Consider the following 23,913-nt stretch of genomic DNA (forward strand, 5'->3'; position numbering starts at 1 on the left):
GATAACAGCGACCCCTCCGACAGACCGCGAGCGTGTGACGGTGCTGCCGCAGCAGAGCTGCAGGCTGCTCGCTGACGATGGTGGAGGTGGGATGAGGCTGACTGAACTCACGGCCGTGAAGAGCTGTTTGTGTGTGCACCACCGACATCAGCAGTGCTCATAAAGGCGCTTTGTGCATCGCTAATCCGCTCTGATGTCACGGTGCAGAAGGAGGGGCTGAGCTCTCCGCTGTAATCCGAGCAAGTTGTGTCTGGAGGGACAAACGGAGCCGATCCGGACGAGAACGCGCAGGCACGGGGGCGATGTGTACTACAGCAGCCGAAGCCGGGCCTCTCCTCCACTGAAATGCAGGTAAATGAGTAATTGTCACCTCCCAGAGTCGGTGGGATACACAGGAAGCAGGGATTCATTGTGGTTTTAGTGGGAATGTGGTCGTTCCCACTGATGGCGGATCCGACACCTGCGGAGAATTAATGTGGAGCGCAGAGAGGGAGGCATTTACACAGGTGACAGTTTGCTAAACGTTTTTATCGCCTCGCCACACGGATGGCAGAAAATGTTGTAGAAATCGTGATGCACTGAAGGACAACAAAATATCATAAAAACTGATCATGTAAAAAAACTGATCATGTAAAAAACTGATCATGTAAAAAACTGATCATGTAGGGACCGCTCGGTTAACCATTTCAACGAGGCGCAGAGGCGGAGTGTAAGATACTGACAACAGCAATCCCAAAAGGAAAGAAGGTTTTGACATGTTAACATAATAAAACCGTTCAAAGCACTTAAGAAGCCGAGTGAGCCTTCAAAATAAAAGCTCCAGCCTGTTTCATGGGTTAATCGTCTCCGTGCAGAGTCTACATGTAACACAGTGCACGGAATGTCACGATTGATGCATCCCTGCATGGACCATATGCTTGCTGAGTGAGTGTGTTTGTTTCTGTGGCGCGTGTGTGTGTGTGTGTGGGAGAGGATGAATCATACTTGAGTAGAGAAAGATGAGGACAGGTAGGACTATCATTACATCTACCCATTGCTTTCCTTTTCACTGTGGTTAAAGCATAATGTCGGGGAAAAAAAATCTTAAAATGATGTATTAAAAGCCAAAAGATACTTAGGTTACTTCAAATTATTGTTATGTAAGGCTGCTAAGCAGGAACTGGGTTATGTTGGTATGTTGGGCTTTTTTTCTCCTTATTTGAAATATACAAATCAGTCATTAAAATTGCTTTTAATGTGTTGCCAACTTAATCATAAGTAAATAAAAAAAAAATAACTCAAGTTGCTCTAAGATTTATTGCAGTATTTTGTGTGTGTGTGTGTGTGTGTGCAGCTGCAAGGAAGCCAGTACACGAAAAACTGCAGTTCCTCTAGTGGCCACTTGAGGCTGGCTCCAAAAGTGAGTCATTTCCCATCGGCTCCCATGTTAAAATGCTCGTCTTTACGGCATTAAAAAACATATTTACAGCCTGGCACAAAAACAGTTTTAGCTTCTATTCATGAAAACACAAACTGGTGTGAGTATTTATTTATTTGTAATAACTAAATAACAGCAGTTAGGGGTGTGGCCACTTTGATTGAGGAGCTTTCTTTCTTTTCTTTTTTTTTTTTTACAAAAATCGAGTTCTCTGACGACTATATTGCAAGGTTTAACTAATGGCCTGGGGTCAGTGGAGAGCTCTGTTTCTATTTAGGTGTGACTTTTTACGTAGCCTGAAATGTCCCTGCTGTGGGACTAATGAAGGATTATCTTATCTAAATGTGAGTATAGTAGAACAGCATACAGATGTGATGGTGTAAAGCAGGTGTTGATGGTCCACTTCATCTTGGTAAATGTAGCCAGGATCCTTCAGATTTGTGCCCGTACTTTGACTGATTGTTTCTCTATATTTGTCTAAATATCATCTGAAAACATGCTGACATTGGATCTGTGAAATGTGATGCCAGCGTTTGTCACAATTTCCTGATAGTTCATGGACTAAATGTTTAATCTGTAACATAATGACAGCAGCGTTGATGCTGAAATTAATTATTTGTTGCCTTTATTCGGTCTAATATTTTGCATTCAGCCCTGAATTCAGGCAGGCAATGAAGAGTGCTAAGTGGATTTAATCATTCAAGGTTCTTGCTGGTATGTATAGCGCATGTGGGTGTTTGTCAGTGAAAGGTCAGCGAGTTAATGGGTTAGTAAATCCCCCACCCACCAGCTTTCACTTCAGCCTGACAGATGGACGCGCGGTGCTCGGCTCTCGGCTTTGCATGCCTGGCCTGACTAACAGCAGCCCTGTTAGGGGCCATCTGTGACCCGAGCCACCCCTTTCCCCCAACCATCCTGGTGGTCCGTCCTCCCCTCCTGGCGGTTATGGTCTGTGCTCATATTTCAGGATCACCATTAACCTTTGCCCTCACCATCCACCGTATTCAGTCTTATGCCTTTAATTTAATTTAACACCTTTACAGATGTGGTTTTATAAGACATCTGTAAGCCTCCTAATCCAGTACCCATTTGCAACAGTTTATTAGGACGGCTGCAAAGCCACTGACATTGATTTAATTGATCTGATAAGATGCAGATGTGATGAAGGTGAAAGGAAAACATTCAGAAGGGCTTCAGGGGTTTTCCTGCTTGTGAACAGTTTTGGTGCCCACCAAACAGGTTTTTGCCTTTCACCGGGACTCTGATTAAAGAGAAATACATTTCTGTTTATCGAATGGATGGAAATAACAGGAAAATTCATAGACAATTAAGCAAGGTCACACAGACTCTTTAAGTATGTGCAGACCAATCATCCTTAACTATGGAGTTAAATCCCCCAAATTCCTGGTCTCCTAAAGCCTGCAAAGAATCTTGTTTTTAGACTCGATAACTGAAACTGCACCGAGAGCTGGGTGACGCTCATGTAGTGGAAGACGCGTTCCAAAGTGTCCAGTTTGGCTCCGTGTTCCACTTGTAAAAACGTGTGGATCGAGATCTAGACCTGGAAAGACTCCAGAAGTTAATGACTTAAATTCAGTTTTTATGCAAATCCACCCAAAACCTTTTGAGTAATTATGCTAGCAAACAGAGAAAAAGGCCCATTCTCACAACCTCCTCAGCATAAGTAAAAAGGTATGCATTTAATTTAAGCCAGCTTCCCTTTTCAGGAATTAAGGTGCACTTTTAAGAAGCTATGAGACAGTTTTTTTCTAATATTCATCCCTCCATTATCTTCTGCTTAGCCAAACTTGGGTCACGCAGGCTAAACAGGTTATTCCAGATGTTTTCTAGTTTCTCAAATATTGATAAAATTTCCATCTCCAGAGGTATTTTAGCTCCGTGTTTGACAGTCCATCCTGGTTGGCTCTTACAGGGTTGTTAGAGTTTCCACACGTGTGAGTTTGCTAAGGTCTGCTTGGGATCATAATTTTGATATCAGAGGGTGACCATGAGCCTCTGAACAGTAACCAAGCATGCACCCCTTGCTTCCAAAGAAGACTAAAAGGGGTCATTCCATATCAGCTGAACAAATTTAAGAAAAATTCCCAGCCTAACCATCTCTGACTCCCCTAAAAGAATAGTTCATGCTGTAGTGCATGACATGGAATAACTACGCGTGTGTGGTGTGTGCAGAATTTGACATTTGACAACCTCCTCTGCTCACCCAGTCATGATGTTCTGGAAGCAGGCCTGAAATATGACAGAAAGTGCTCAGTTTAGAAAAGAGAAACAGAGATTACCCCTAGCAGGTATTCTCTTGTACCCGTTTGCCATCCAATGTGGTGTATAGGCAGTTTTGCTGAAGTTGGGGAAACTTTTCATGGTAAGGAAATCCTAACGGACACGATCTGCATCTGCAGCTCTAAATGTCTTATAGTAGCCCTCCTGTTTTGCTCCACAGTCCAGCCTTGCCCCCCCTTTTCTCAGATTATTAAAAAGCAAAAAAAATATATATCTCCTTCACTTTAGATTGCATTTAGGATATCCTGTGTTGAGACTGTGCTTACCACTTCGATTCAGTACATTGCTGACATCAGGAACCTTTAATCCTGAACCTCTTGTGCATACAGTCAAATTAGGTACAGGTTTAGAGGTGTAAGTCTAGCATAAGATTCACCTCCTCAGATTAGCTTTACTAATTTTTTCCTCCCTCTCACAAATATGAAAACAAAAAATGTTTGGATTCCAATCCAGATTTTTTAAATATTATTTTATCTGGATTCTTTTGCAGTGAGTGCAGATATAGAAGTCCAGATATCCACTGGCTACATCGGAAGCCCTGAAAAATTATCCGCAACCCCCCAGAGGCCAAGTCAGCAAACAAGCCGATGGGTTCTCAGATTGACCATTAGCTACAGAGCTGTAGGAAGCGAGGCAAAAAAGTTGTAATGTATTTATAGATTCTTGTAATAACTGAGGTCAGATCAGATAAGAACCTTTTAAGATGCATCGTCACTGAAATATATTGAGTAGCATTAATGGGGAATGCTTTTTCACGTTGGCCTTCATAAACAAGCTTTCTCTTCCTTTAAATCCCGCCGTGCTGTAGAGTTCCCTCCGCTGACGAGAAGCAGTTTAATATTCCTGAAACATGCTTTAAGGTTACGGTCAGGTGTACTCTCTCAGCTTACTGGCCTCAGACACGGAGAAGCCTGCGATAAAATATAAATGCGTGATTCCCCGATAGCCTCGTCATAATAAATAAATATCAAAAAGGGGCTTCTCCTTCACAGAGGGCATTTATTATTTAGATCACTCCCTTATCCATTCTTCTCTGTCAGGTCTTATCACAAAGCAAGATAGAAGTCCCTCCTTGTCCTCCTGCCCTGCCCTGCCGCCTCCTCTTCCTCTTCCTCCTCCTTCCGATGTTTTCCACCCTGTGCCATCTGCCAGCTGCTGGCGGACGGACGGATGAATGTGGTGTAGATTAAAGTGCTCTGCATCCCGAGGGATTTGGATTTTTTTTTTTTTGCTATTAGCAGTATAGAGAGAGTGAGTCCCTGCTTAGTGTGATATTCAATATTTTAAGAGATGTTCATTAGCCATGATGGCATGTAAATCTACAAAATAAAAGGCTAAAAAAAGTCTACAATAATCTTAACTCAGTGCTGATTTCTGATGAAGCTGCCCAGCAGATGGCACAGATTACAGTGGCGACTGGCTTTCAGTTATTAACAGCCGTACATATTTTGGTCATTTTCAGTATATCAGTTAGTAATTTGTGGAATGTGTAACCTGATCTGGAAAAAGAAGTGATTTTTTTAACCATAGTCAGTGATCTCAGGAGACGTCATAGCCTCCATCTCAAGCTCATAAATTCTTCTGTAGCTTTTATTCCACTTTACACAATCAGACATGTGGGGTCCAGTGGGAAGTGGGTGTATGAATAATAAATAAATAGAGCTTCATTTTCACACCTCTGCTAATGCATCTTTGGATAAAGCGCCTTGATTATTTTGGTCAGTATTGGATAATTTATCACAATTATTCATTTAAAAAATGTCTTTTTACTTTGGATTTTTCCATAACTTTAATTGTAATTCAACTGAAAAACAAATAACTTCAGGAAGACGCAAACGGGGTCAAGGACACCTGGTATTGAGCCCCAGGAGGCACACACCTGTGTGCCTCAGGAGACGTGTGCCGCAAACTGAGGGCGAGCCACAGAAAGCCAAACCCACCAGGGGGTTATCGCACGCTGCCAAAAATGAATGAGTTGGCAGCCAGTTGAGTCGAGTCTCATGTTGCTATGAGGCGTGATACACACAAGTTGCGCTCATCAGCACAGATTGACTCGGTTCAATTGCAACATGTTGGTAATCTGTCTGCAATTAAAAATTAGATGGCAATTACTTCACCTTCACAATCTGTCTGGGAGTGATTGCAGTCAGTGTGAGTTGGACCGCGATTGTTTGGAGACAGGTTGCCTCCCAACAGGCGACCGGTGCAATCGCCTTGTGGGTGAACGTGGTCTAGTGTGAGTGAGCCATTGTGGCTGATTTAGACTGACTCTTTGTGGAGTCTGTGACTTAATCTGCCTGAGTGTCTGATGCTGTTAACGGCATTCATGCTTATGTGTGGTGTTAATTATCTCGCACTCATGTCCCAGTGTTTCAGGTGGTGCCAGCCACAATAGAAACAAATAAAATCCTGGGACTTAATACCCTCCTCTTTGTACGTTCCCTCATGTTCATTCTCAGTAATTCTTAGTAATCTCTCCCAGAGATTTGCTGACATCTGTGAGTCCTTATATTGACACAGTGATTATTATTCTCTCAGTAATCCACTCAAAAACTGCGGCGAAGAAGTGGCCGGAAATGCACAGGAGAAATTCACGGTACTCAGCAGGCCAATCGCAATAGTTGCGGGCTGCGTCAACATGACGCATAGTCAGATTTCTCGGGAGGTGCACATCAGGTCACAGTGTAGGTTACATCGTAGGGTTTCAGCCAGTAATCTTGGCTTGAGCTGAACTAAACAGCGAACAACTTCAAAATTTTATGGAAGGGGTGAAAGCACACAGCTGTAAGGGAAAGGGGGTCGCTTGATTTAAACAAGGACAAAACAAGAGCTTTGTAGAGCTAATTTTATAGTATTCATTTTATCCCAATTATTTTTTATTTTTTAAAATCATACCTAAGAATTACCTTATTTGACAGAAACATTTGCATTTCCCTATTATTACGGGTCATCAAATGAATATATCTGTCATGTTTGAGTGAAAACCATGAAAACCCCAATTAGCAAAAGTAGTTTAAAACTGTATTTTGATACAATGCTTTTTCCACTTTCAAGTATAAAGCCTTGATAATTCTGTTGACTATAATTTTTTAACATTTCCTGTTTATATCATGTCTCCGTCTCTCCCAGGTTGTGCCCTGAGCCAGCTTTTCTAGGAGATAAGAGGAGCATGTTCTGAAAGCTGGCATCAAATCACACCCCAGCCATGAGCCATAAGTATCAGGGAGAGGCGACGGGTGAAGCTAGCGAGGACCACAAGTTGGTCTCAGGGCCTCCGAGGGGTAGGCAGCCCAACGGGACCACTGGAGACCCTCCTGTACGTCGGTCCTGGAGGCCATGTCAGATGCTCAACCAGGATGGGGAACTGAATCCGCATCATCACCATCACCACCCTCCTCACCACCATCATCAACACCATCACCACCACCCACCTGGAGGTCGCGGACCGCCTCGGCACCGCCGTCGGCCTCCATCGGGGCAAGGACAAGGGCAAAGCCAGGCTCCGAGTCCAGGCCCTGCCCCAGCTGTGGTTTCTTCCAGGCCAGGTGGAGGCGAGAGTCAGGATGCAGATCCACGTCCTGTCCAGCAACCCCGCCCTGCTGTCACCCGCTACCGCCGTCATGGTGACCCGAACCCCAGACTGAGAAGTCACAGACATCGGCAGCCGTTCAGAGAGATCCAGGACTCCTCACCTGGTATCGAGGAGAGAGAAGGTCCATCACAGGTACAAGTGCAGGAATGCACCACAGCTGATCCTGTAATGGACCAGTCACAGGACAGGGAATGTTCTCACCAGGCTCCTGTTGCTGTTGTTATCCCCACCCATCTCTCACCTGGTGCTGCACCCCCTGAAGTGCAACTTGACACTCCCAATTCTCCCAATTCTCCTCCTGATGATGCTGAAGAGGACCTCCAGGAGAGGAAAATGGAGTTTAAGCAGGAATTGGAGGAAGTTAAAGAGGACAATGGAAAACAAGAGCAAGTAGGGGATAATGATGGTGACTGCCACCCAGGCGTAGGTTATTCTAGCTGTGGCCATGATGACAAAGCTGAGGAATATGCTGAGAGGGTGGAGGAGGATGAAGAGAGAGTGATGGACAACATCGAGGAGGATCCTTCAGCTCAGGGAAGTGAAATCACAGATCTCTGCTCTGACACGGAGAGTGCTGCCTCTCTCAGTATGGATGGACCTCTTCACAGCCCGCCTCCTCTTCAGTCACCAACTCCTCCATCCTCCCCTGATGTTCCAGCTTTTCCCCAGCTGGACCACTTTGGTGAGGACACCAGTATGAGCCCTCTACCCGATAATGACCTGCTACCAGAAGAAGAGGAGGATGAGGATTGCTCTGAGTCATGCTCATTGTCCCACTCCACTTCTTGCTCTGAATCTTATCCAAAAACCTATGCAGACTTTTATACAGAGTCCCACCAAAAGTCTTACTCAGAACCAGTCTACGCGTCATACTCGGAGTCAAAACCCTATCCTAACTCTTTTCCCGAGCCGCTTAAAACCTCCTACCCTGAGCCAACCAGGGAACCTCGAAGGCAGTCTGGTCAGAGGACCGAGCCTAACCAGGGTCACCAAGAGTCCCGCCAAGAGCCCTTTACCAACCACAGACAGGAGAATGTTCAAAAAGGGGCTCCATCCTCCCTTATCGAAGACTCCCATCATGTTTCGAGGCAGGGCAGAGACCGGCGCTCGCAGCGCCCCCCTCTGGATCGCTCTGTTGGCTGCCGGCTGCACCACTATGACGGTCAGTCTGATGGCGAGACGGGCAGTGCCGATCAGAGCCCTGTTCCTAAAACTCGTAAGCAGGCACCCAGACAACCAGAAACCCAAGCCAAGACCCCTTCGTCTGGGCCAAGCAGCTCAGGTGAGACCCAGGAGGAGCGGGATGCAGAAGGTGCAAAGGGCTCAGGAGATGCCATCAGCCTAGCGATTAAAGACATCAAGGAGGCGATTGAGGGGGTTAAGACGAAGACGGTGCGCTCCCCATACACACCTGACCAACCCATGGAGCCGATTTGGGTGATGAGACAGGAGGTCAGCCCCACAGAGGATACGTACCCACTGCAGACCACAACTGGCCATGTAAGTATCACTTCATTTACTTTATTAATTCTGCAAAAGACTGGCAACAATCTGCTCCTGGAAAAATGTGCAATGTTTCAAGACCAAACTCATAAGATTACCTTAAGATACAGATTGATTCTTTCAGAGGAGTAGATCAGTTTAGTCTTTTTATTTTTTTCATGTTCCTGTTGTCGTGTTTTGCACAGCAAGCAGGTTTCTCTCATGTTGGTGGCAGCTAAATATAGAACTCATTAAATAGAAACTAAACAGAAAGCTGAATCTTTTTAGGGATCAGCATTTTAAGCAAAAATACTGGAAGCTATTCAATTCCACTATCAAATGACAGCGTGCAGTTGTAGAAGACCCGTAGACTGTGAGCCAGGCATCAGTGTCTGATCTCACAAATGCACTTCTGAAAGACTGGGGGAAAAAAATTCTCATGAACAAACTCCTAAACCCTGTGGAAAGCCGTCCCAGAAGAGTTGACACTGTTATAACTGCAAAGGGTGGGCCGACACCATATTTAAACCCTGTGGTTAAGAATGGGTTGTCACTCAGACTCATATGCGTGTGAAGGCAGACAAGCGAATAATTTTGGCAATATAGTGCAGGTGTTTTGGCTAGCTTAATCTAGTCATGCTAGCTCCTGTCCCTTTAAGGCCACCCTCTCTTTAAGCCAACTTTCTTCTGATTGGCTGCCCCTGGTTAAACAGAAAGTTTGAACAGCAGGTGGGCGGGGTTGTGTGCCTGAGATGAGATATCTGCTTTCATTAGCAGAAAAAAAACTTCCTGAAACAGTTTGGCTCACAGAGATTACACTGAAATGGACCAGTACTTCTGCAGCACTTTTCTAGTCTGACTACACTCATTGTAACAGTGTGTACTGTAAATAAGGAAAGGCATAGTGGATTGCCTTTAGGGCTTGACTGATGTTAGCCAGTGACTTTCCTCTGCAGTCCTGCAGTGATTAAGTATTTTTATTTCCAGTTTAAATCCCTGGCTCTCGTTTCATTTTATGGCACTCCACTGATTGAATAGGGCTGTTGCTGCATTGCAGTTTCACAGGAGTTTTCTTGTTTCTTCTTTTCCCCTCCCCACAGTCTTCTCCTCATTCCCCCTCTCAGTCAGCTTCGGAGTCTCCGACGTGCTACGCCTCAGTTCCAATTCGGGATCCGGTCAGTCCCCTGAGGGTTGAGCACCCGTCTAGAGCACCCAATCCCCAAAGTTATCACACCGGGCAGTCCCAACACAACCATCACCACCACCTGCACCAACAAGGCCACCAGTCACAGCAGAGAGATGTCGCGAGGCCGCCGCAGACGTATGCGCAGCAGCAGCCGTACACGCACATGCCGCCTAATCAGCATCAACAGTGTCAACATCAGCAGCAGCAGCAGCAGCAGCAGCAGCAGCTTCCCTCTCAGCAGCCGCAAACTCAAGTTCAGCCACAGTCACCTCCTCAGAAGCCGTCTGTCCAGGAGGTGAGAGTTTAACTTCACAGTGTTTGTGTGAAGATTTTGGCTTTTTGTTTTGTCCAGTATTGTGTTTCTGTGGTGTTAAAGGTCATAATAAAGCTGAGAAAGAGTTCAAGAAATGAGAGAAAAACACAGTAGTTAAGAAATTATAGGATACAGTTATGGGGAGCTGTAGATGGGAAGAGTAACACAACTAAAATGAAAGGTGACAATGTGATTTGAGCTTTTAGAAATCATTTTCTGACCATCAGCTCCATGAAACACATTTCTTATCTACTGTGAAATTAAGAAAAATTGATCAACAGTTTGGATGTTTAGGAAAGTGTTACGGCAGTGAAGATGATAATAATAATAATAATTAATAAATAAAAATAAGGTTTGAGGAGAAGGAGGGGTAATATTCAGACTAAAGGTAAGATTAAATTCATAAAATTTATGAGGAAAATAACTAACAAATTTACAATAAAGAAAATCACAAATTTATGAGAAATAAAATCATATTTATGGGAGGGGAAAACTGTCAGATTAATGAGGAAAAAAAACAAATGGTTGAAAAAAAAAATTCACAAATTTATGCAAAGTAAACTTACAAATTTAAAAAAGTCACAAATTTGAGACAAACATGCAAATTCATTAGAAAAAAAGTTCACAGATTTATGGGGAAAAAACTTGGTGATGAGGGAGAAACATTAATTTATCAGGAAGAAAAACAGGAAGAAAAGCTTCACTTTTTGTGGTTATTCTGAGATTAATAATTCATATACGACCAACAGCACCTGCTTCCAGTCATATCACTGAGGAAGATAAACTACAAACTCATTCTCATTAAGATGAGTCTTCCACCGACATGGGCCAATAACACTGACCTCTTAGTGCAGCTGGCTGTGAGAGAAAACATAACATAACACATACATATTCAATATGTAATGTCACAGAAATCACTTGTATATCAGGGGGTTGGTTACACAAAAGCACCTTCAGTGGCCCTAAAATGTCACCGTAGAAACAAGACTCAAGTGTGATGATAAATCTGACAAAAGCCTGCATCTCTTAAAAGGTGTGCGTCTGAATCTGTGTCAGTGGAGACCTGCAGTGTGTGAGGACAAATAATAAATATATGTGTGTATATATATATATATATATATATATATATATATATATATATATATATATATATATATATATATATATATATATATATGTATATGTATATATATATGTATATGTATGTGTTTCTTATTTTAATTTCCCGTGTCTTCTCAGATTCGCAGATCTCTTCCACCGTTTCCCACATTTGTAGACGGTGAGTGAAAATCATATCTTCATTCTCAGCTGAGCCTTTTATATCTGAGTTTTTAAATATTTCTCATATTTCAGATATTTATTGGAATGCATCTTAATGTGCATGCAATGCTTATGTGCATGTGTGCCTAACAAGTGCATCTTGTTAATTGCAGTCCCGGGACCGTGTGACCCCGAAGACCTTATCGATGGGATCATCTTTGCAGCGACCTACCTGGGCTGCACCCACCTGCTGTCAGAGAGGACGCCCACAAAGAGCGCACGCATGCAGCAGGCCCAAGAGGCCATGAGCAGAGTCCGGGTGAGAGCACGTTTCATTCTGCCTCCATATCATACCAGAAGAAGATGAACAGGAAGAAATGCAGTTTTGCCCAAGATTAAAGTTTAAAGTCACGTCTTAAAGTCAGAGACTTAAATTATTTTTTCTCAGGATATTAGTCTTCCTTAATCTTTATAATTGTTTCTTATTTTACCGTGAATGCATCATTGTAACAAGAAGCACTCAGATTATTTATTTATGTGGATTAATTCTCTTGATAATACTTTCTTTAAAGAGAGAACACATTTTGACATCAACTTGGAAGGAAAGCAGATGTGAAATATAAAAGTGAGGTCAGAGGTCAAACGTGACTTAATAATGTGATATTTAGAATCCCCATAAACCGGCATCATTTCCTAAATGTTGCCAATACAATCAAAGGCAGAAAGAAACAGAGTTTTAATAAATAGCTCTATATAGCATTATTATCATTTTGACTTTCAGATCAATCTATTGACCTTGACGGAAAGGTCAGAGGTCAAATGTGACAGTTTAATCAGAATTCATTCAAAATTTTTTGAGCCAACATGTTTACAGACAGACGCTACAGAAAACAACCAAGTAATAATCCACCATAAAAATAGTTTATAGTAAACAGTAAATTTAGATTTTTGGACAGTTACTGATCATTGTTATTTTGCACCAATGCTAAATTTCTCCTGTATCTACTGTATGAGGGGCTTATAAAAACTCCGTTATCGATCCTTTACTGCTGAATGGTATAAATGGAAAGTAAGCCTAACCTCAGTGTGGAGAAAAACAAATCGGACTCTCTGGAAAACTGTAAATACTTTTTGATGTGTGTGACTTTGGAGAAAAGTTTCAGAAGCCAAAACTCACATGACATGCTGTGATAGCTTTGGGTTAGGGGTACATCAGCCTCAGAGGTAATAAATCTCAAAGCTCGTTAAATGTTATATTTCAGGTTTACTTTTTTCTTTAAATGATCGTAGTTAAAATGGGCCTTCATTCTGACTTCAAATGGGCTTTTATGGGATGACAGATAAGCACGATTGGTCTGTACATACACTCACAGGGCCACTCTATTAGTTACACATTGCTGATACTGAGCTGGAGCCCTTTTTGCCCTCAGAACTGCCTCAGTTCTTTGTGGCACAGATTCAACAAGCTGCTGGTAACATTCCTCATGGATTTTGGTCCATATTGACATGATAGCATCACACAGTTGCAGCATGATCTCTATCACAATTCACTGCACACATTTTAACCACAGCACCCGAATGTCACAGCAGAAATTGAGACTCATCAGACCGGGTAGCGTTTTTCCTGTCAACGTGTTGTGCGTTCAGAGATGCTCTCCTGCGTGCATCGGTCGTAACCAGTGGTTATTTGAATTACTGTCACTTTCCCATCCGTTTGAAGCAGTCTGGCCATTCCTCTCTGATATCAACAAGGCATTTTCACCAGAGAACTGCTGCTCACTGGATATTTTCCCTTTTTTTGGACCATCCTCGGTAAATCCTAGAGATGACTGTGCAGGAAAATCCCAGCAGTTTCCAAAATAATCAGACCGGACCATCTGGCACCAGCAACCATGCCACATTCAGAGTCACTCAAATCATCCTTCTTCCCCATTCTGTTCAGTTTAAACTTCAGCAGGTTGTTTTGACCATGTCCTAAATGCACTGAGTTGCTGCCACGTGATTGGCTGATTTCATACTTGCTTTAACGAGGAGTTGAACAGGTATATCTCATAAAGGAGTGTGTGGCATCTTACTGAACAGGCATCTGTGCATTTTCCTGTGTTTATCTGGCAACTGATGAACAAAATGTATTTTAATGCTTGAGTAAATTAATCCCCACTTATCACACCCCGGGTGATTTTCCCAACACGTCTTTGGGTGCCAAAATGTTTTAGATGCTGGAAAAATAGACCTCAAGGAGCTCAGATATTAAAGCCACAGCTCCTTCATTCAAAGCTGCATTTTCTAATGCGGCTCAGTGATGGAACGGAGGTTTGCTTCGTGTTTGGGTCTTTTAAAGTCAGAAACCCTCAGTGGGCGACGCAGCCAGCGAAAAGTTCGTGTGTGTGTGTGTGTGTGTGTGTGCATGTGCGTGTGTGCATGTGCGTGTGTGCATCATCCACAGATCACTGCTTCTGATCCAGAGCCGTACAGGCTCTCCCCCTCAGCCCTGCTGGATGTTATATAAACTGTGGTACGAGGCTAGGAGGCCCCAGAGACTGCAGACCTCGCTTTGTTCTCCAGTCACAGTATATGATGTCAAACAAGGATCACACAGACGGGGAAATGCTTTTAGTTTACTTCATATTAATCTAAAGGAGTATATCAATTTAAATGTGACTTTTTGTAGATGATTTCTTGTGGAGGGGTTTTTTGGGGATATATTTCTTTGCGAATAGTCGGCTAAATGGAGGTGGCCTCAGGGAGGGAGTGAGATGGCTTATAGTGACAGGGTGACATTCAAATGTAGAGCTATCCAAGTGTGAGAGATGAGCAGTGAGATGTGAGCTTTGTGAAGAAGAAAGTTTGAAGTCGGAGGAGGAAGACAGGAGCTGAGCCAGACTCTGCTCTCTGGATGGCTGACGGATAGTTTGGGGACGTCGCCTCCGTTAATGCCTGAGAAACCTACAGAGAGGGAGAAGGTCAGAGACTGTGAGATGATGACTGTGAGTCATTTTATTTGTTAGCCTGGGTAAGAAAAAGAGAGGGGAGCTGCTGCCTAACAAGCTGACTGTAAGGATACTGAATCTGATGCCATGCCTTTTGTACATTTCTCTGTGTAATGGTTTTATTTTCAGTCTTCTGTGTGTGTGTGTGTGTGTGTGTGTGTGTGTGTGTGTGTGTGTGTGTGTGTGAGAGAGACACGACACGAAGCTGCAGCTACACACCTCTTCCACACACAATTAAAACACAATGCAATGCTTTCATAAGGTGTTCTAGGTGCATAAATGCATAAAAATGGGTCATTTTAGCCTGTTGCTAGTTGGTTGCCAGGCAGCATGATGGTGTTGTAATATATCGTGCATAATTAAATTTTTGTGGATCTAACTTGATGTTCTTGTCATGAAATCAAAATGAGACAGTGCCTTTATAAGGTGTTACAGGTGCCTAACCGCTACAAATGGGTCATTTTAGCCTGCTGGTAGGTTGTCGCTAGGCAACACAATGGCATCATAATAACTAATATAGATAAGAACCTTCGGGGGGGGGCTGAGATGCACCATTGTGCTGAGTTTGTTCACTCAACTCCTGATTATGTGCACAGATAAATAGTTATCATTGTGTGTGTGACCTTTAATAGAGGTCTGGTTTGCAGCAGGCAGGAGCTGCCAGTCACAGATTAAAGCTCTTGTAGTATGAAGAACAGCTTAATTATTTAACCAGCATGCTTCAGTCTGTGGCTTTCATCAGGGTTGGGATGACCGTCAGTCAAGTAATGAAGCTGTTCTTCACGCTGCGTGTGTTGCTGGAGCTCTAACCTCTTCAGACTTTATGTTCCTCTCTGTGCACCATGTAAGTGGGTGAAGTTATGCCAGAAACCTCTATTCTGTCTCTGTGGTGTGGTAAATGGTTAAAAACTCCTTTTTTAAATACTGCATTTCATTATTTCACATGACAGATAAGCCTCTGTTTTATTTTTAATCAGCAATTTTCAGCTTTAGCAGTTACCTAACCTTTAATTCATCTGCCTCTAACGTTTGAACCGTGCGATCTCTTAAAAATCTCTAGAAATAAACGAGCGTTGTTTCTGTGTGAGACTGTCGTCAACGTGCACGCTCAGCTTCTTTTAAAGTAATGTGGGCAGAGGGATTGGTGGAAAATATCCCATACCAACTGTTGGGACTGTAATTTGGCAGTACAGTGGCTCATGCACCAAAACTGAAAAAAAAAACAAGCCATAATATTAGTCATAATATTCCATTAAAAATGATCAGAAATGGCACAAACATAATGAATAGGCCCGATGGAGGTGAGGCCTTGCAGCTATCACTAAACCTGTGCCCGAGTTTACGAAATGATGACAGAAATGTATCCACTCCTGAGTTGTTAAGAATGATGGAAACTATCCATAAAGGGTAAAACTGTTGTTTGCGCCAGGCTGCAAACATGCTTTTTAATGCTGTCGAGCTGTAACATGGGAATCTTTGGGGATGTATTTGAGGAGTTTCAGTCAGCATTTAGAGTTCACCATAGAACTGAAGCAGCATTAGTGAAGGTTACAAATGACCTTCTGACAGTTGACTGATCTCTGCACTTGTCCTGTTAGACCTCAGTGCAGCATTCAAGTGCACTGCACTTGTTTGAATGTATCCATCTGATAAATTCCAGTTTGTTCATGTAAATGGGGAATGTTCTTCATATACAAAAGTTAATCATGGAGTTCCACAGGGTTCCATGCTGGGACCAATACTTTTTATATTATACATGTTTCCTTTGGTAATACTATTGGAAAATACTGCATACATTTTCATTGCTATGCAGATTACACCCAGCTTGATTTATCCATGAAACCAGGCTCACAAATCAGTTTAACTGCAGGAATGTCTTAAAGACAAAAAGGTCTGGATGACCTCTAATTTCCCACGTTTAAATTCAACCAAAACTGAGGTTATTTTACTAGGCTCTAAAAACAGTGTCTAACCAGATATTTGCTTCTGGATGTCATATCTGGATGACATATCCGCTAATGCTGTGACGGATATGTCTTTTAATATGCATATTAAACAAATATTTAGGACTTCTTTCTTTCATCTGTGCAGTATCTCTCAAATTAGAAACATCCTTTCTCAGAGTGATGCTGAAAAGCTAATTCATGCATTTATTACTTCTAGGCTGGACTATTGTAATTCATTATTATCAGGCTGTCCTAAAAGCTCCCTGAAAAGCCTTCAGCTGATCCAAATTGCTGCAGCTAGAGTACTGACAGGGCTTGGCTTCTCTTCATTGGCTCCCTGTTAAATCTAGAATAGAATTTAAAATCCTTCTCCTGTTATTTTATCTCAAAGACCTCATAGTCCCATATCACCCCAATAGAGCACTTCTCTCTCAGACTGCTGGCTTACTTGTGTTCCTAGGACACTTCAGAGTAGAATGGGAGGCAGAGCCTTCAGCTTTCAGGCCCCTCTTCTGTGGAACCAGCTCCCAGATTCAGGAGCCAGACACCCTCTCTATTTTTAAGATTAGGCTTAAAACTTTCCTTTATGATAAAGCTTATAGTTAGGGCTGGATCATGTGACCCTGAACCCTCCCTTAGTTATGCTGCAATAGGTATAGGCTGCTGGGGGGTTCCCATGATGCACTGTTTCTTTTCATTCACCTCTTTTCCACTCTCTGAATGCAGATCCTTTGCCTCTCTTCCACAGTGTGTCTTTTGTCCTGTCTCCCTCCTCTCAGCCCAACCGCTCACAGCAGATGACCCCCCCTCCCTGAGCCTGGTTCTGCTGGAGGTTTCTTCCTGTTAAAAATAAGTTTTTCCTTCCCACTGTCGCCAAGTGGGTTGTCTGATTGTTGGGGTTTTGTCTCTAATATTGTGAATTGTTGCTATATAAATTAATTGAATTGAACTGAACTGAAATGAAATAAACTCACACAAAACTGGGCAACATATCAGAGCCATCTCTGTTTTTGTTTAAATGAAATAAACTGTAGTCTGACTCCACAGAAGCATGATGATACTTCTGATTTCACAGACGATTAAATTCCTTTTAATTACGGCTGAAGGGGATCAGACAGGTTTGGATTTTTTTGGTGGACACAGCAACATTTGGAAACCTCGAGCTGTGATGAGGCATCTGCCGCAAACACATGAGGTCGCTTGTCTTTCTTCAGGGTCGTTTGTGTCACACTGATGCAGAGAACACGTTTGATAATGTTTGCTGCAAGCGCCTCTGGCATCCCACTGTTGTCAAATGTGATAGACAGTAACATCACTGTCCTCTCTCTCTCTCACACACACACACACACACACACACACACACACACACACACACACACACACAAACAACATACCCCTTTAAGGTTCTTTTGTCCCTTGATTTGGCATTTGGAATAGAGGCACTCTACAGTGGATGCTCCGGTTAGTTTTGTGTTTGTCAAACTATTGCTGCCTTGATTTGTATTTTTTGAATCGCTGTTCTTTCTGATCACTGCAGGCGGCTCAGAAGCAGGCAAAGAACAGGAAGAAGGTGAGTTTGTAATTCATTCTGCTTATCTGTGATTGCAATGCATTATGCAAAATTTGTGGCCGAGGAGAATGGCCATGCACACTTCAGTGATCTCTGTCTTGTTCATTTGTAGGATGCAGATTACACCAGACGTGACTGTTTGTTTTCATTAGTTTCATGAGAAGCTGTTAAGATTCGGAGGTTCTCGATCAGTCGTGAGCCCCACTTTACTCGCCTCCTTTGCTGCTCTCCACTAACCTGTTGCCTCCTCTGTTCACTTCTTGTTTTTTTCCGGCTGTGCAGAGCCCCGACGACGAGGCTCCGTCCACTGCTGAGGTCGATCTATTCATGTCCACACAAAGGATCAAGGTCCTCAATGCAGACACTCAGGTATAAATTGTTTTATATCGGTAAACGCCCCAAAATTAACTGATTTCCCCTGCAGCGCCTTCCATATCTCAGTGAAAACCTTCAGTATATTGGCAGATACCGCTTTATGTTCATCATGTAGAGTTCACGTTACCTGTGGTGCACCACAAGGTTCACTTTTAGGTCCTGTTTTTCTGTTTCTATGCTTCCACTTGGTCAAATTTTACAAATGCTTTTCATTGCTACACCGATGAGATTTTTAAATTGTATGTTTTCTAGTGTGATTTTTTTTTTTTTTTTCCTGAAGGTTCTACTTATTACTTATTTTATTATCCAGGGCCTGTATTTAAGAGTAACTCATGTATCTGTGGTTACCAGGAGTGTTTAATGGACCTTCCCCTGAGGACAATCTCCTACATAGCTGACATCGGTAACATGGTGGTCCTGATGGCCCGAGGGAAGATGGTCCGGTCCCGCAGTGCGCAGGAAAACCTGGACCACACAGCGGAGCAAACCACCATAACCCATGATGACAGAAGAATGTACAGGATGATCTGCCACGTCTTCGAGTCTGAGGATGTGAGTTACCGGTGGTTTTAATTGTTTATTAATTGATGTTTCTGGGTCCAAAGCATCTCCTGCGTTGGATGAGGCTGTTGTCATTAAGTTTAGGACTGGGACTTTTTCATAGCAGGTGATCCAAACCATGCAGCAGCATATTAATGACTTAGCTTGTGCTGTGGATAAGATTAGCTCAGATGTTGTCTTGCCTTAAGTTTGGTCTGTTTCTACATCTTCTTCCTGCCATGTGATGGCATTTGTCTCTCTGTCAGGAACGATTGAACCCTCATGTGTTCCCTGTGCAATTGTGTTTATATTAGTTTTTCTTTTTTAAGAAATATACTTTAGTCAAAACATGGTATTATCATCCTTTATCAGCTAGCCAAACTGTAACTCATTGGAGTTGAAGCCCAAACGCTTGTTTGCTTTTATGAACTGAAGCAGCATTTATATGGCACTTTTCTACTCTGAGCACTTACTACAATCCTCATTCTCACACACATTCATGCAAGCACATTTTTTCTGTGCCAAGGGGCTTTTAACCTAATATTCAACACCAAACTTCTGATTGGTAGATAATCCGCTTTAACTCCTGAGCCACAGCCATACCCAGAAATGGCTAACGTATTCTCCCTCTGTGCAGTCAGTGTAGAGATCCAGGACAAGGTTAGCCTAGGTTAGCGCAAACAGTGCATGCAGGGAAAATCTTATACCCTTCACCAAATTTGGAAAAAGATGATTCCAACAGCTGTTTATTTCCATGTCCTTTACATCCAAGAATCACCTGAAGTTTGGTTTAGAAGGAATGAAAGCAAAACTCTCAGCTACCTACAGGTCCTGTGTCTGGCTGTTTTTGGAGAGTCCGCGGCTCCAAAAACAAGAAGGAAAAAAAGGCTTCTTACATGCACTAAATGGTGTTTGTATTCTGGGGTTCAAAACACAAAAAGCTTTCAGTTTCATGCAGGAACTATTTTCTTTCTATTGAACTGTAGATGTCTCTAAAGCCAGCTTCTCCAAAACTGGGCCACTCACACCAAAACAGTCTGAACTGATATATAGTATATATAGTACTACAGGCCAGAGTTATTAAAAGGCTGCATTTTAAACCTGTTTCCACTGTTTGTGGTACCTCTGAAAGCATAAGTGATGTCAAGCTTCAACAGCGAAGAAAGAATATAATATTTCATATTAATTATGGACAAAATAAAAAAAATAAAGAGATTAAAAATTCTATATATTCTTTTAATATATAATTTTCTTTTGCGGTTATCTTTAGGATGGAGCATGTCAGTGTGGGTGTTTCTTATTATCTGTGACTGATCTCTTTCTCTCAGGCTCAGCTGATCGCTCAGTCCATCGGTCAGTCCTTCAGCGTCGCCTACCAGGAGTTCCTCAGAGCCAACGGCATCGACCCCGAGGACCTGAGCCAGAGGGAGTACAGTGACCTGCTCAACACTCAGGACATGTACAACGACGACCTCATCCACTTCTCCAAGTCGGAGAACTGCAGAGATGTAAGTCATCCAGCAGGTGGCGGCAGAGTCGGGAGGTTTTATTCATTATCAACAGGGACAAGTGCGTTCAAAAGATAAAAATATTCCACTCTACATATGGATGAATCTTCGATATAAATAGCAGCACATCTCTTCAATTCAGGTCAGGCTATTAATGTTTTTCTGCTCATTGTGTTGTTATTTTTGCCTCACAGTGGTTTTACATGAGCATCTGGTGTAGGAGTCACAGCTGCCTGACAGTTGTACTGAAAAATGTCATTTTATTAAACTCGCACACGCACGGAAACTCCTAACCTCGGTATGAAGGTGAATCTGAGACGCACGACCTGCTCTGACCTCTGGGTCCCCCACCTCTCTCCCCGCTGCCTGCTGTCATCTCACATTTTTCAGAGATGTCCAGTTGGCTGAGAGAAGCCCAAACTCGGGGGGGTTGTTGCTGTTTCAGGACTGTGGTTGGATTTGTAAAGGTGACTGCTGACATCTGCCCAAAGTGTCTCTATTTAGCACTGATACAAAGTCCACAAAAGAGAGAGAGGACCCCTTTAATCAGAGCAGGATTGTCATAACATCTGCAGTAATTTTTATCTTACTGCATGTGCCCATGCATAAAGGAAAGCATAAAGGTTGAGAGCAGCTGGAAATTTCCCACGAGGAGTATGAAATGGGGGAACTGAAGAGAAGGTGAGCTGCAAAGCGGCTTCCAGAGGCAGTAGCTTAAAAGGCACGTCTCATATGAGATTGTTCAGTAGGATGTGCAGAGGGATATCAGCTGAGTTCATAGACTTTATATAAAAAAGTGAAGCCGGTTATGGCCTTGTTATGGCCAGCAGGATGCAACTGGTTGTAGAGAAGTTTATGGGAAAATGGCCTTTTGACTCCCAGATCTTTCAGTAAACACTTTCTTGAGGATTTCGATGTCTCAGTTGCAAATTTCAGGTCTTACTGAACACAACTGGATGTTAATTTTGTAATTTATGGCCCAAATTAAGGGGAAAAAATGAGGTCAAAGCGGGGGATGTTTTGCTAGTTTGGTGTGCCCCTTCACTTTTCAGTCAGGTACACCTGTTTTCATCACATATGGTTTCAAAACAAACCACATACAGCTATACATGCATATGTTCTGTATCTGAGCTTGATGCCAGAGTCTGCCAGAAAAACTAGTTGCTGTTGAACTGCCTGAAACACTCTGTAGTCCAGGCTTTTCTCCTTATATTTATCTGTCACTACAGGCATAATACTCATCTAGCAGTTAGTTTGGCACAATTGCAGACTAGCAAAGACCCACTACCTTATGTGGCCGAGAGCTCAGTTACAGTAGGTGTCCAACTCCACAGAGCATTTCACAAAATTTGTGTGTAAAACTGTTGTACTAGACCCCCAAAATATAACCATGAAGCTGTAAATGAGCATAATTTGGGATCTTTAAAGAAATGACGCTCGTCTTTATGTGCAGGTTTACATTGAGAAGCAAAAAGGTGAGATCCTCGGCGTGGTGATTGTGGAGTCTGGCTGGGGGTCAATCCTCCCCACAGTCATCATCGCCAGCATGATGCACGCCGGCCCAGCGGAGAAGTCCGGCCGACTCAACATCGGAGACCAGATCATGACTATTAATGGGACGAGCCTGGTGGGTTTACCTCTCAGCACCTGCCAGAGCATCATCAAGGTACGCTGATGCTCACTTTTTTTTTTTTTTTTTTTTAACCCCTGAGGCAGAAGAGGATGGATGGACAGACATTCCTTATTTTTGTTACCTAAACCTGCATATGTAAAAATGACCTGTGGAAATAAAACAGTGTTGAAGAAAATGTGCCTCATATGTCTGGCTGATGTTTCTTCAGGGTCTCAAGTCTCAGTCCAGGATCAAGATGAACATCGTCAGGTGTCCTCCTGTCACCATGGTGCTCATTCGCAGGCCGGATCTCCGATACCAGCTGGGTTTCAGCGTCCAGAACGGCATAGTGAGTATCTGAAGCCGCTGAAACTCACTCACAGCTGCACAGAGCATTGCTTGAATTGTCTTTATTTAAAAAAAAAAAAACAAAGTTATGATGACATTCAAGGGCACATTTACAGTTTGGAATCCTTAAGATTCCTGTCATGAAAATATTATCTTTGTCCCCACTGAGATGAATCCCACTGTTTCCTTCCTGTGCAGATCTGCAGCCTGATGAGGGGCGGCATCGCCGAGAGAGGAGGCGTCCGCGTCGGTCACCGCATCATTGAGATCAATAGCCAGAGCGTCGTGGCGACTCCTCACGAGAAGATTGTTCAGATCCTGTCCAACGCCATGGGAGAGGTAATGGGAGTGTATACTGTCAAATATTTTCTTTTATTTACCTCAACAGCAAAAAACATGCATATGAAACATGTATTCTTCTTTTATAGAAAACCTTGATGTTTGATCTTCTCGTGCTTTATTATTGAAACCAGCCTCTTATTTCAGTAAAACGGCTGCTTCAGTGAATACCTTCCCCCCCTGCATCAATATTTCACATTAAAAGCCTTTTATAGCTTTAAAGCTGTAATCTCAGGGTTCTTTGTGCAGCGCACAATAATCCTAGCTAGCAGCTGGATGGCGCAGTGGCAACATGACCACCTTTGGAACAGGAGGTTGGGGTTCGAATCTTGGCCAGGGCATACATCCAGGTCCCGAGCCTGGCTTGGACACCACCAAGATTAATAAGGTCAATGTTAGGAGTGGGCTAATAAACCCAACAGTTGCAGATTGTTTATGTACAAACGCTACGGCTAGGGGGAGCCAGGACGACAGGTCAGGGGGAGGTTTCATTATCCCCCACACTCCAAGAATGGGTAGCCAGAAAGTGTAGTGAAGAAAGTAAGAGTCAGGGAAGGCCTGTTGTACTCTGACCGATCGTGTAGCACATCATGTAGTTTGCTTGCCAACAACAATAATCTGAGTGGTTGTTCTCTCCCCCCCCCCTTCCGCTCCAGATCCACATGAAGACGATGCCTGCAGCAATGTACCGTCTGCTGACAGCACAGGAACAACCTGTCTACATCTGAACACACATCTCACATCGACGTGCACCACTCCATCTCTTTCAGTTGTTATCCCCCCCCCCCGTTTGATATCACTTGACTTGCCTTAATCTGTACAGTCTGTCATGTAAACATGTACATCTCCTGCGTGACAGCAGAAGGCAGATTATCTCACTAGGCCGAGTGTTAATTTTATGTTTGACCAAAGAGAAATTTGGGATTTTCTTGTGTATATTTAGGTGGCGAACAGAGTCAATATTAGCTTTGGTTAAATAGTTCTATAATCTCTGAATGTACTCTAATCATGTTGGACCTAAAAATTGTCAGGGTGACACAGAGTTTAAAGCTGAAGTTGTAAAGGTTGCATGTACAATTCTGCAGAATAAACTAAAGGAAAAGGCAGCAGTCTGATGTCTGGTTAGTTTTTGTT

General features: G+C 43.0%; 1 protein-coding gene across 1 annotated transcript; it reads left to right on the plus strand.

The window, feature by feature from the left end:
* Nucleotides 1-115: 115 nt before the first annotated feature.
* LOC115789104 (amyloid-beta A4 precursor protein-binding family A member 1-like) lies at nt 116-23,885 on the plus strand. The gene is made up of 13 exons (XM_030742315.1): nt 116-351; nt 6,848-8,810; nt 9,893-10,273; nt 11,531-11,570; nt 11,725-11,870; nt 18,025-18,057; nt 18,340-18,426; nt 18,784-18,984; nt 20,301-20,480; nt 21,934-22,146; nt 22,322-22,441; nt 22,639-22,779; nt 23,436-23,885. The coding sequence occupies exons 2-13, from the start codon at nt 6,924-6,926 to the stop codon at nt 23,505-23,507; spliced, it is 3,501 nt and encodes a 1,166-aa protein (XP_030598175.1). The 5' UTR covers nt 116-351; nt 6,848-6,923; the 3' UTR covers nt 23,508-23,885.
* The last annotated feature ends 28 nt before the right edge of the window (nt 23,886-23,913 follow it).

This window comes from Archocentrus centrarchus, chromosome 12, assembly GCF_007364275.1.
Source record: "Archocentrus centrarchus isolate MPI-CPG fArcCen1 chromosome 12, fArcCen1, whole genome shotgun sequence".
NCBI lineage: Eukaryota > Metazoa > Chordata > Actinopteri > Cichliformes > Cichlidae > Archocentrus > Archocentrus centrarchus.

Excerpts from the sequence above, each read along its gene's own strand:
- LOC115789104 (XM_030742315.1), top strand. The coding sequence starts at position 6,924 with ATGAGCCATAAGTATCAGGGAGAGGCGACGGGTGAAGCTAGCGAGGAC. Across the intron at positions 20,481-21,933 it reads AGTCGGAGAACTGCAGAGAT|GTTTACATTGAGAAGCAAAA; the intron begins GTAAGTCATCCA and ends CTTTATGTGCAG. Across the intron at positions 22,147-22,321 it reads CCTGCCAGAGCATCATCAAG|GGTCTCAAGTCTCAGTCCAG; the intron begins GTACGCTGATGC and ends ATGTTTCTTCAG.